The following is a 13,984-nucleotide window of genomic DNA, read 5'->3' on the forward strand; positions in this document are numbered from 1 at the left end:
AACTAAACTTCAACGTTTGTGGAATGAGAAAGGAATGAAGACCTCAAACAGGCGAGCGCGCAAATTATTTACAGAACTCTCAATTAGCTAGCAAATCCACCAGCCTCGACACTGCTATGTGATATTTGAGTGAGTAACATGGGTTGCTGGTATGTATGTAAGCATTTTGGTTAATACGAACATGTTTATTTTATCACTGCAATAATGCTATAGCTAGTAGTAGCTAGCTAAATAACCCATTAGCTAGCATATGCCTGCCTTTCTAGCTGCACTTGTGAGACGTTTAGAGATATTAATGCACGCTTCGAGTATTGGTATTATAGCACGCAACAGTCTGATTATTTTGCTTGGCTGGTGTTCTACCTAGCTAGGTAGCTATTTGTTGTATCGTATTTTGTTGTATTTAGATGTGTCCGAAATGTGCGGATGAGTAATATTGTCTTTCAACGTCGTGCTGCGGTTCGCACACCTCACCTCGTGGCGGACAGTGATGACGTCGACATGTAATGTTATGACATTTGTAATTTTGTGAGGTGTGTGGGCTCCATCTAGTGTACTTTACTGACAATTCCGCTCTAAGTTCAATCAGGACATGGGCTTCATCGTAGCTTCTTTTTTTTAATGAAGTATACATTTCTTTCTGCCATCTGAAAATATACTGTACATAGATTGAATAGGAACAACTGGAGGGTTGTTTGAACCAGCGTCACCAGGTTTCAGACTAGCGAGCACACTACTACATGTGCCATAGAGGTCCAGACCGCTTGGCAGAAGCAATAGTACACTCCCATACTTGGAGGCACTATATTCTCCAGAAAATATAGTATCCCATGCACAAACCAGAATGTGAACAGGGGAAAACTTCCATCAAAGGCCAGAGAAATCATGGGTTTCCCACTGCTGGTACTAGTAGTGTAGGTGCCCTAACCCAACACCTAGCAACCTCATCAAAAGAGTTTAGGATCTCTTGGCCTAATGGCAAGGTCCCAGGTACCACTCCGACTTTGCTACACTGGTGTCAGAAATGGGATGTCCCCGATTGCACCTGTGCCCCAAGGGTGCAGGCACGGGGAACTAGAAAAGTGCAAGCCAGACTATTCAAAGGAAGGGTGTAGCTACCTTACGATTCTGATCTCTTAGTGTAACAGCTAAGGTGTTTGACAGTCGCAAACCACCCAGCTGCAAGCCCGGCCAGTTGGGACTTCCCTTCTCCAAAATCGGAGCAAACAGCTGGAGCAGGTTTTGAACCAGCAATGCTGTGGTTATGGGGTGAATCGAGTGTAGTACCACCTGTAAAGACCACTTGGTAGAGGCTGAAGTGCACGACATGCCATGTAATGTTGAAGATAGCGCAGACTGAATTTTGCAACAGGCATTGATTCAGTTGGTGTAAATTGTGTTACTTTTGAGGGGCTTTGTGTATATAGGCCTATTTAAAATTCACAATATTAAAATTGTCGGTGTGTTTTAAAATCACCTAACATACAGCCTAAAATCCTTAAAAAATATGTAATATTCAAATATTATGATATACGAAATGAGTGAAAGAAGTAGGCTCAATGTATTATTGTTGGCAGTTGACAGAAGTTCACTGCTCTTATGTCATTACAGGTTATCTACCCTCAAATGTTTTGAACATCCCACAATGCGGTGCACATTTTGTGAGCATAGATAACAGCTGTGCCTGTGGGATGAAAATCAAGACCATACCAAGGTCAGGGAGGCAGTCCGAGATGGTTTGCTAAGATGGATGATGAGGAGACCTGGCTGACGATTGTGGCACATTTTGGGAGCATGGAGAGGCCGGAGATAGCCAGACTACTAAATTGGGCTAAGGAACAGAAGATGGGTATTGGGAAAAAGGCCATTAGTGCGTGTTCTGCAAGCAGTACTGTGGCGTTGTGAACGAATTGACAGAGTGATTTGAATGTGTGCTTCAGTAAGGTTGGCTTCTTAGCATTCATTGCCATGGTTATACATTCCATTTCTGCAGTACAATGTATATCACAGAAAGTAGATGTTGTGGTGGCAGTACTTGGGTGTATAAGGTTTTACTGTGGAAGAGATACAAGGTGTGTTGAACGAGAGTCCTGTCCTCCCAAGCCGTCAAACTATTTGATGGAGGTTTTCCCCTGTTCACATTCTGGTTTGTGTATGGGATCCTGGTGTAGGATCAGTTAGGGTCAAAGTAGTGGAATGGGGTGGTGACTTTTAAAAAAATGAAATGGGTGTAGGGTTAGTTGGTGGTTCATTTTTATTTACCCCCCCAACCCTTTTTTGTATCACAAAAATGTACATGATCGACCACACACTACCGCACAGTAGATGGCGGCATGCGCAAACAAAATGTGCGAACTTCATTATAACCGAAGAAGAAGCTGTGCCTAAGTATCGTTGCAGTGCATTGGCAAAGCTACAGCAACGTAGGATTGTAGCTGCTTGGGGCTGCTGAGCAAATAACATCTCAGTCCGGGTTGGATAGGACCCTATCGCAGTTTCTATCATTTGAAAAATATATTTAGATTGACTGGAGAGTGCTTTAAATTGAAGTGAATCAGATTGTATAACCAGGCCATTTGTGCTTTTATTTTTTTTTGTTTAGGCTATTTGTTTTGTATTCATTTAAATGACCCTGGTGTAAGCACCAATGGTGTAAGCTGTGTTCATCTCTGCCTGGGTAGACCATTTTGATCAACTGGTATTTATTTTAAATAATTTAAGTGATATTGTTGTACTCTCGGAAGGGAGTCCCTTTACGGAATACAGCTGGATTGCTTAGGGGAATCTTCAAATCTGTCTGGGCTAGGAGGAGATTCCATTTTCCCATCCGGGAGTGGGGGATAATATGTCCAGGCGAAAACAGAACAACCCCTTCAAAGTTCATTGTAGGTATCTAAGATATTGTAACTGCCATTTTTACTTGTTGAAAAGTAGTGAGGAGGATAATTTCCATCCATCGAACTAGTCGATTGTTTTTGCCACGGTTGCAATTGTGAATTGCAAGACAATGTGTCAATCACCATCGTTGATACAAGCGCCTGATACAATGTTTTAGTTCAACCTATGTGGCGCGACGGCAATATTTTAATAATTTTGATGATACATTGAATCAACGCGCGTGACACTGACGACTGTCTGTATCTTTGAGCCAAACAAATGATCATTAACCATTATTAGGCTACTAATACTATGATATTTGTATGGAGATGACAACCTCACAATTGCGTGCGCAGGTCGTTTTCTCTGAGGGAAACTATTCAGATAGTTATTTCCATGTGTTTACCGGAGCTTATGTTGGTGGGTTTTAAGAAGATTCTTTGATTGAGACGGCATGCACACCTGCTGTGGCATGCTGGTCCCTGTTTTCAACTCTTGTTTTGAGAGTATGATATAGCCTACCAATGCAAATAATGTTAGTCTTGAGAGTAGGACAGATTTCACCCTTATTGGTCTCAGAATCCATTTAAGATCCCTCATAAAATGTCAGTTTAAACTAGGTACAACATGCTTTTGCTTTGAGTGTACTTTCTGTTTCTCTGGATAAGCGCTCCACATTGACATCTTAGATTTAAATACAGAACCAGTACAGCCAGTGGAGAATAGCAATGTTGGTTACACTACTGGCACTGTCAATGCCTGTGGCCACTAAAACACGTTTTATTTCTCTATTTTTAAGTTTATGTTCCATGAGTGTTGTTGTCTCTGTCATAGTCACCAGCTTAGGGGAGGGTGTTTTTCAGTGTCACTGACTACTTTAGCTACTCTGGCTATCTGCAAGCACCATTCCTCTAATTCCAATGGGAGACTACTCCAGAGCTGGTATAGTGTAGGTACCACAGGTTTGGTAGCTGTGTAGTTGCCTGACAAACATTTCTACTGATCGTAATGATGATGTCCTTTTCCTATGCATGTTAAAAGGCCAAACTGAGAGCATGATGTATTGGCCTGCTGATCCTTCATAGTGTAGGCTACTGGATGCCTGAGGACGCATAAGTCCACCCAAGGAGATCGAACCCAACGATACAGTGAGGTCCTTTAGGGTCCTTTTCAAAATAAAATAAAATTTTATTGGTTACATACACATTGTTAGCCGATGTTAATGTGAGTGTAGCGAAATGCTTGTGCTTTTAGTTCCAGACAATGCAGTATATCTAACAAGTTATCTAACAAATTCACAACTACCTTATACGCACAAATGTAAAGGGATGCATATGAATATGTACATATATATATATGGATGAGCGATGGCCTTGCGGCACAGGCAAGATGCAGTAGATGGTATAGAATAAAGTATATACATATGAGATGAGTAATGTAGGATAACATTATTCAAGTTGTGTTATTTAAAGTGACTAGTGATACATTTATTAAGTCCATTTATTAAAGTGGCCAGAGATTTGAGTCAGTATGTTGGCAGCAGCCTCTCTGTTAGAGATAGAAGCTGTTTTTCAGTCTATTGGTCCCAGCTTTGATGCACCTGTACTGACCTCGCCTTCTGGATGATAGAGGGGTGAACAGGCAGTGGCTCAGGTGGTTGTTTTCCTTGATGATCTTTTTGGCCTTCCTGTGACATCGGGTGCTGTAGGTAGGTAGGCGTGTCGAAATACGTATTGCTCTAATGGCCTCAATAATCCCTATGTGCTAATAACATCATCTGTCACGGGAAACCGTAACACAGTAAGGATGCATTGTGTTTCTTGACTTATTGGTCCATAGAACTCTGTTGTTCAAACACAGTATAGTACAACACACATTATCAATCTTAAGGTGTTTTTTGGGGGGCTTCTACAGTGATGTCTACAAGCTTCACGTACTACTTCTGACTGATAGTTATGAAATAACAACTGTCTTTTTATTATCCTCAGAATGAACCAGACCTTCACACTTTCCTATGACCACATATAGTTGGTGCAAGACAAATTCACACACATACCACAGTTTATAAAATGATAATTGGCCATTTTCTTAACCCACCATCAAATTAAACATTATTATAATCCTTAAAGTGTGTGTGTGTGTGTGTGTGTGTGTGTGTGTGTGTGTGTGTGTGTGTGTGTGTGTCGTGAACTGATGTGAAATGTCCCTCGATGTAGAGCACAGACATTACCAGCATGGGAAAACTAATCAGATAGCCTGTCTGAGCCAATCATGGCTGGGGTAGCGGGAAAGCATAGCAGCTCTGTTAGAAGTCTCATTAGCCCTGAAAGGGTTGGTGATGATAAACAGGTCCGTTTTGATAGCATGCGTTGATAGTCAGGTTGTATCAGAATAGTCTTCATTGTGGATCTATAATGTATCATCTTTACAACACACATACTTGAGGAAGCCATACAGATGGGTCATTTTGTGTTGATTTCTCGGAGAGCAGAGTTGGGATCATTTCAGACACTTCACTGGGGAGAAGGGCTCCATAGAGAGGGAGGGATTCTGGAGAAAAGGGGTGATGGTGGTGTCCTCCTTGCCTTAATTAAATACCAGGCTGTCAATTAGGCGACGTGAGAAATGATCTGGGAGTCTGGGATTAGCTGATGTCTGTGTTTCACCATTCCCATGGTCCTGAACACCATAGTGCCTGTACACAGATGGAAGGCAGGGGCCCCAGCACTTCCTGGAGACTCAGACAGTATTGTGTGACTGTGTGTGTTGGAGCAGAGGGTGGGTAAAAAAGAGGGGAGCTTGAATTCAACAGGAGCCCCATTGCTTAGTGTTTGAGTAGAGTTTTGGCATTCTCTCTTTTGTCTGTTTTGTTTTGTCCCCCCTTCCTCCTCCTCCTCTCTCCCTCTGTGTCTGTTGGCTGATGAGTTTGTCTTTGTCTGGATTCAGTCAGACACTGCGTCACCTCCTGCCTACAGACACGCAGACTCAGAGATAACATCAGAGTGGCAGAGACATGGGGACGGCGGGAGGGAGGGAGGGAGAAGAGAGACAGATGTACAGACAGACCCTAGCAGTGGGGGATGGGTAGCTCTCACACATCAATCATTCGCTGTGTGCTGTGGAGCCAGTCTGTAGCAGTTCATAGTTCAACAATCAGACCCACTCTACCAATGCTAATGAGTGCCTGGATCACTATGGGGATTGTGCCCAAACTATTTTCACATACCATACTCCGGCAAAAAGTTAATGCAGGTATGACAGCCCTGTGAAGATTAGAGGGGAGTTTAAAAAAAAAAAGATAGCTGAAGATTAATCCTCAACCCTCTCACACACAGACCATGCTCCTCAGTGGTGTGTTGCTCCAGGATTAGAACAGAGGCTGTAATTACCTCTGCCAGCCTCAGGTAACTGGATGAGAGATGTTCCTTCCATCACACTGAATGGAAAGACTGGACAGGAAGGGGAGGGGGAATTCATTGCATTCAGAAGCAGAGGGTGATAACTGGAGGGCTATGGAACCTAAACTGTTGCAGTTTAAATATATATTTTTACCCTCGAGATATCTAAAAAGGATCCAAATGAAATCCCCATTTAATGTATTCTGATACTGTTTTGATACTGATGACAGGAGAGGTCCTCAGGAATGAGTACTGTCACTAACAACTGAAGAGGTTCTGTGCTCCCATCCCAACCGTGTCAAGCTTGGGTGTAGATAGGAGGGGAAATGGGATACGAATGCAATGAGCAGAGATGCTGTAAAATGTTAAGTACCATGTGAGGGGGTTAAGCAGACACACATGGGCTCCACTGGTATGAGGCATTGGCCTTCCCCTCAGAGCTGCTGGTATGGATATAGAACAGTCAGAGCTGCGTATGAGCAGGGAGGACAGAGGGTGAGCCAGGCTGTGCAGTGTGTGGGTGGTACTGAGAGAGAGGGAGAAACACTGCCTTGCAGGCTGCTACTGGAAAGGAGTGCAGGCTGCTTCCCCCTGGGAGGACTGCAGCATGCCTGGATAAGCGTGTGTGTGTGTGTGTGTGTGTTCGTTCTGCTTCTGTGTAAAGTGGGGGTCTGGTTATGTGTGCATGTGTCAACGTGCGCTACTGCGATGTGTTGATGCAGCATTATATTGGCATGTCAGTGAATATGAACGCATCCTTGTCAACTGCATATAGGCTAGGTGAATGATTGTGTTTTAAAGGTTCAGGTCTTTCATGTATTCTGTTGTGTTTCTATAACCGTCTTGTACTAGTGTATTATAGCAGCTATGCTGGGTTTATGTGTGTAGCTACTGCTCCTTTAATGCTGGATAGGCTTGCTATTCTAATCTGAAGCACTTTCTTCAGTAGACTATGTGTGATAGATTGCTTGGATTTTTGTGGCTAGTCAGCACCTACACCAGGTAACTGAAGTACAGACTACACACCAGGCTCTCTGGTGTTTGTTATGCCCTCCTTGTTGAATATTACAGGTCTGTGCTCTAGAAATGTCTTCCCCTGACTTCATGATCACGCTCCGCCTTGCACTACTGACCTGTCAATCTTCTGTTCCAGGGCTGTCATTCCTATGCCTAGCACGTTTTACCTCAAGGCTTTGTCTACTGGTTGTATTTTCCTGCATTGCCTTGTAATATATATTATACACACCTGACTCTATATCAAATGAATACAAATCTTTTTTTCCTGTCATTGAGGATTGCCTCAATCAAGAATACGATGGGAAAGTGACCGCCCATTTTGCCTTGGTTCCTCGATCTTCCGGTTTTTGAATGCGCTTCAAGGTTATATAACCAAATTCCCAAACTCTGTCATTTAAGATATACAATTATATTCTTATTTGTGTATTAATTTACTTCTACCCGATGCCTTTTAAGATGTTCATTTGCGTCCTGTTTGCATCTGTGTCTGTTGCGTTTCAAGAACATTTTTAAAAAAGAATGAAAGTCGACATGTAGTGGTCACACTTTCCCATTCTATCCACCGTTATTTTTGAAACGTTATGGGCACAGCCAATCAACGGAAGTGATGGATTCGACTTTCGCTTTACTTCTCTACTGCAGTTCGCCGGTGGCAAATTAGCCAGAGTCAATTATTTGGAGTCATTTTATAGTATACAGTTTAAAAGTCAAGTAAACGAGTATATAAGCGTAATTTTACATTTATTTCATTCAAGTTCTCTGTTTGCTAGACCTACTAGGCTAGTTCTGTTGTGATAATAACATTAGTTGTGTTGTCAGAGTTACAGGCCAGGCACCAAGCCAATAACTATAATGATAAACTATAGGCTACATAACTATAACACGTTGGTGAGCATCCACACTAGAGGAACGTTTATTGTTCTGAAGTCCTACACCTGTCAATAAACCGATCAACGCATCCTACTGCACGCTGCCTATTAATAAGGTCACCATGCGTTCTCTAACACACAGATACTGGTTCAGACCATTCGGTACTTTCAGGGTCTGTTCATTGTCATAGTGACAACTGCAACTAAATCGTCAATGTAGGCCTAATGTAAAGCAATATAGTAACTCCTACTGTATTTAAATGTAGCTATTCAATAACAAACACCATATTGCCTGCCCATCTATTACAGCATGTCATTGCCTCATTGCTCAAGTGGTTTGCAAGTGATTTCCATTTTTCTAATGGTTGTCAATTTCTTTGGGTCTTATTTTTCACTGTGCTCATCTCTCTGTCCTGTGCAACTATTTGCAATGCATCAGTGCAACAGTGTTATCATAATAACCGGCCAAAAGTGATCACACCAATGCACTTTCTCTCCTCAACAATCCGCAGGTACTACAGGACTTTGTTCAAACTAGGCATCACACCTGACCAACTGAGCTTATTGATCAGTTTAATGATTGCCTAAATTCAACACACCTGATCCTCCAGGTCGATTAAATAATAAACATGAAGTGCCTGCTGCACTCCAGCACCAGTGTTGTCTACCCCTGCTATAGCCTATTGTGAATGAGAACAGCTGGAGAGAGGCTAGTAATGTGTAGCTGAAGTAAGAAGCTCAATATTGACCAGTCAAAGTGCAAGAAAAGTTTTACTGTAATCAATTGCGTACACAATTATTGTCCATGTTATGTAGGCTAATTTGAATAATCTCTCAAATGCCCTATTTTGTAAAAAAACAAAAAACAACAACAACTGCATATTTCTACAGCCTAGGCTTTGATTTTGCTACCATTTGGATCGGTTTGGGACTATTCTCAACAGTTTAGAAAGTCCAGAAAGGTACATATGCAGGCCACTCATGTTTTGTCAGGATGTAGCCCAGTGTTAAGATAGGCCTACTATAGGAAAATATGGGCTTCTCCTTTCCAACTCCCTGCCCGTTCTTAATGCTGTAGCATATTTTACATTCAGCAGGTAAGAGCAAGCAGGTATATCTCCTCTAATAGGCTAATTTAGTAGGTTAAAGAAAATAAGTGTCCAGCAAGCTTTTGTAGTCTGGCTTTTTCTGGGACAGGCTTGGGATGTAGATCTCCTAAATTAGAAACGTATGCATATTAGCTCATAATTCATAAGCTCAATGTTAGACTTAATACTGCAGTGAATATATCCAGTCAATTTACGAAAGGAAAAACAAGTTTATTCGATCAGGAAATCATAGGTAGCCTACACTGTGTGCTCCTGAGGCTATGCTGAGTGCTCTCCCTCCCAGTCCCCTGGTACCAGAAATGTTTTCAATTGAGTACAAAACTCTAGTCTAGGGTGTAGGCTATTCACTGTAGTTTATGTCATTTGAATAACGCTCAAAAGCCTAGCGTTTTTAAATGTTCATTTAGAAATGGCTGCATGTAGCCTGCCTGATTGGGCAACCATTTGGATCAGTTCTGGGGTTTTCTCAGCTGTTAGCCTACAAGGTCCAGGCACATTAGCAGGCTAGTGATATGGTGTATTTTTCAGGATTTATCAGCGAAAGGAAGTTGTATCCATAGTTTCTGCATTTGGCTTCCGTGTTTTAAGTGTTTGAAAATCAGGTGGATATGCCTAGTTCACCCCTCCCTCTGATGGTCCTATCATCTCCCTGTGACTCCTCTGTTCACAGGGCCCTTCCACAGCACCGGCTTTGCAGGCCCCCTTCACACTATTAACATGGATGGCAGGGACGATTTCATTGAGGACAGCGAATGCCACAGCAACAATTCCCAACAGGACAGCATTTCAGGTAGGCATTTAGGGCATTTCCCTGACCCTAATGTGACACTCTCTGTAGGGGGTGTCGTGAGAGAATGACTAGCTCTGTTGTCTGTCTATATTGATAGGGCTGTGTTTGCCTCCATAGAAGACAGTGATAGCGACCTGGACAACCACGACTCATCCTCCAACACCTCAGCTGACGACCACATGACCTCCACCAAGAGAACACACCACAGGGGAGTTAAAGAAGTGAGTGTCACTGTCAGGGTTACCCATGGAGGGGTGTTCTCTCCTCCTAGCACTGTGTGGTCACTGAGTGCAGGCCTGCGTGGTTGCTGATTCACACGTGTTTCCTTCCTGATTTGATAGTGTTCTACAGATCTCAGGGTCATCTGGCCCTCTAGACTTTTGTGGAAAGGTTATTGCCCCACCCCGCACTGTCCATTTTCCAGAATTATGTTATTCGATAATCGTACAAAAAGAGAGATGCAGTACAAGAAAATGTCTGAATAAATTGCGTTAGTCAATTGTAAACTGGCGATTCACAGAATATCCTCACACCTTCAGACCCCAGAAACAGAAAGCATCTCAGGTTGTGTGGTGTGATTCACACCCATGGCAGAGTCATACAGTGTGTCATAGTGACAGTCAATGAGTCACTGGGGGCCTGAGGGTAATTCTCTCTCTCACCCTCAACCCACCCAACATACACACACAACCTTTTGACCTACCCTTCAGGATTCCTGCTCCCTGGACCAGCCATAGAGGTACTGTAGAGAGGATGAGCATATCCACCCTTTAGATGTACACATGAAATCCTCTTCTAATATTTGCCCTACATTCTCAGTGTAGGCAGAACCACCATTACATAACCTACTGTATTATTACACAATCATTAGCATACATATTACTGATGAAACATATCTGTATGGTAGCTCCACATAGCATCCACAGTATCTGAGGGTACAGTAGTACTGACGCCTCTGTGTTTCTCAGGAGAGCGAGGAGGGGGCCGACCTGATGAACAGCTGTGTTTGTCCTCTGTGCACCCTGGAGTTCAGCAGCCCCGAGCAGCTCATCACACACGTCTACCAGGTGAGGACAGTACAGTACAGTACCAGACAGCCCACCTTGGCACCAAGTATTCAGACAGGGCCAAAGCCTCCTTAGCCTCAACGGTTGGATTGGGGGGATAATGGGCTAGGGTTAGATAATCACCTTTAAACCTCCTACTGTCATCACTACACTAAAGAGGGAAGCATAATTATGATCCAGTCATGTGATCATCTCTGGGTTATGTGTCAAACCTAAGGTTTGGATGTTTCATCCAGTTTGAAGTTATGCCAGTGTTTTGTAACTGAGACAGAATTAAACGTTTACCAGCAACCACTTCCTCCTCCTTCCATTTGTGTACTTTCTCACATGATGGTGTAGTGTTAACACAATTGTAGATATGTGTATTTTTAGATATGCACTGTTGGGGTTTGCCCTCACTTTTTTATGTCGCTTATAAAACACACTGACAAAGAAAACGATTGTGGTCTACCTAATTAAATGACTATAAATGTCCATCGCTCTCCCTTTTGCTCCCTCTTTCTCTGTCCCCCTGTCTCTCTGTGGAGCAGCACACATCATTGATGGGCAGCAGTAAGAACTACGTGTGCCCAGTGTGTGGGCGCGCGCTCAGCTCGCCAGGCTCCCTGGGGCGCCACCTTCTCATCCACTCTGAGGACCGCCTCTCCAACTGTGCTGTGTGTGGGACACGCTTCACCGACACCAACAACTTCAACAGGTCTGTGCCTCCTCCACCACTACTACCTAATTTCAGCCTTTCACACACACAATGACATGGGTTATCTACAGAGTTTAGAGAGTTAGGCTGTCTGTCTGCGCTAGCCTGTAACAGCTGTGTCCTGTAACTACTCACGTCTCTGCCCCCCTACACAGGGAGAAGCTCAGAGAGGTCCTGAACACAGGCAGCAGTATGGAATGCAGCAGTGGAGATGAGAACTGTTCCATGTCCCGGTCTCTCTCCGGCAGCCCCATGGGCAACACCGGTCATGGCCTGATACACGGCCACGGGCTCGGCCACAACCAAGGACACGGCCCAAACCAAGGCCCAGGACACAACCCTGGCCGTGGCACAGGCCACATCCCGGGACAGAACCACGGCCTGGGATACAGCCCCGGACACAACCAGGGACACAACCATGGCCAAGGTCCCGGACACCTCCCAGGCCACCCACTCCCCTCACTGCACCACAGCCTTCTCTCTTCGCCCCCCTCCTTCCCTGACACCCTCAGCCCCTCTCCAGGCCTACCCCTGCTGCCAGACATCCTGAGCCCCATGCCTGTGCACCCGGCCGGAGTGCTGCTGGTGTGCAACAGCTGTGTGGCCTACCAGCAGCTGGTGGACGCCCAGTCTCCCATGAGGAAGTGGGCCATGCGCAGGAAGAACGAGCCGGTGGAGGCACGCATGCACCGTCTAGAGCGTGAGCGTTCCGCCAAGAAGACCAAGCGGGAGCACGAGTCGCCCGAGGAGCGGGAGCTACGGAGGCTGCGGGACCGCGAAGCCAAGCGGATGCAGAGGCTGCAGGAGACAGAGGAGCAACGGACACGGAGGCTTCTGCGCGACAGGGAGGCCATGCGGATGAAGAGGGCCAATGAGACTCCAGATAAGAGGCAGGCTAGGCTGATCCGTGAGAGAGAGGCCAAGAGACTGAAACGGCGGCTGGAGAAGATTGACCCCTCTCTGAGAGGTCAGATAGAGCATGACCCAGCTGCTATGGCCGCCCTGACGGCAGACATGAGCCTGTTCCAGTTCCCCTGCCCCATGCCTGTCCCCTCTCTGGACAACGGCCTCTTCATGAAGCTGCCCTAGCAGGACCAGGTCACTGGGGGCAGCACACTGGACCACTAACAGTTACAATGACTTACTCCACTACGCCTATGGGTTGCCATGGTCACAGATGGAACCATTCTATGCTGGTTGAAATTCCAGCAGCTTCTGTGTCCAACGACTTGATACCCAAACTCCTGTGTCAACAAATAACATTAATTTATTACAGACTAGCAGGAAAGTAGAGCAGGGTCAAGAATGTTTCACTTAATGATATTGATAAAGCATGTTGTCAAGAGATTTTCTGTTCTGGGGGCTAGCAGACTTTGACTTAGCAGCCCATTGTGACAGGAGGAGTTACACCCTTCCATCTTTTGCACATGGACCTTCAGTGGTGGGAGTGAGTCACGTAGCCCATAGCTCTTTCCCTCGCCTCGGGTCCCTTCTGCTAGCCCAGTCGCTGGAGTTTACCGGTAGCTACACCTCTCTCTGTCTCATGCTGCCAACGTGGGTCTCTGCTCTGGCTAGCTCATATCCACCCAATCAACTACCTCAGTAAGGGGCTGAGGCCGAGCCCTCTGGTCTACGTTCTGACTCCAAGCTTCTTTACACGTACACTACAGAAGAGAATGCGGGTTGTTTCCTTAGTTTGAGGGTTTGTTTATATCTTTAGGATGTGCTTACTGGGGGAATATTCAACAGGACAGAACATTCAGAAAGACAGTCAGACATGTATTGTATAAAACAGGAACGAAAGAAAACGTGCCTGTTCTATACATCACAATTCTATCTGCTATGCTCAGAATATTCTGTACTATTTAGTGAGCCCTGTTTTGAGCAACATTCTCCTTCATTCCAGCATGTCCTTTTCAACTCAATATACAGTTGAAGTCGGGAAGTTTACATAGACTTAGGTTGGAGTCAAACCTATTGTTTTGGCAAGTCGGTTAGGACTATCTACTTTGTGCACGACAAGTAATTTTTCCAACAATTGTTTACAGAAAGTTTACTTCACTTGTAATTCACTGTATCACAATTCCAATGGGTCAGAAGTTTACATACATGAAGTTGACTGTGCCTTTAATTTTCTGGAATATTCAAAGCTGTTTATGT

At 44.5% G+C, this 13,984-nt stretch overlaps 1 protein-coding gene across 8 annotated transcripts; it reads left to right on the plus strand.

The window, feature by feature from the left end:
* The first annotated feature begins 4 nt into the window (after positions 1-4).
* On the plus strand, positions 5-13,852 carry LOC112263708 (zinc finger protein 821). 8 transcript variants are annotated; one of them, XM_042330948.1, is made up of 6 exons: positions 5-129; positions 9,941-10,060; positions 10,158-10,281; positions 11,029-11,127; positions 11,658-11,824; positions 11,980-13,852. In XM_042330948.1, the coding sequence occupies exons 2-6, from the start codon at positions 10,023-10,025 to the stop codon at positions 12,911-12,913; spliced, it is 1,362 nt and encodes a 453-aa protein (XP_042186882.1). In that variant the 5' UTR covers positions 5-129; positions 9,941-10,022; the 3' UTR covers positions 12,914-13,852. The 8 variants fall into 8 exon arrangements, with proteins under 8 accessions (XP_042186882.1, XP_024296010.1, XP_042186880.1 ...); XM_024440242.2 differs by having other exon boundaries at positions 7-129; positions 10,178-10,281; XM_042330946.1 differs by having other exon boundaries at positions 15-149.
* The last annotated feature ends 132 nt before the right edge of the window (positions 13,853-13,984 follow it).

This window comes from Oncorhynchus tshawytscha, linkage group LG12 (genome assembly GCF_018296145.1).
Source record: "Oncorhynchus tshawytscha isolate Ot180627B linkage group LG12, Otsh_v2.0, whole genome shotgun sequence".
Lineage (NCBI taxonomy): Eukaryota > Metazoa > Chordata > Actinopteri > Salmoniformes > Salmonidae > Oncorhynchus > Oncorhynchus tshawytscha.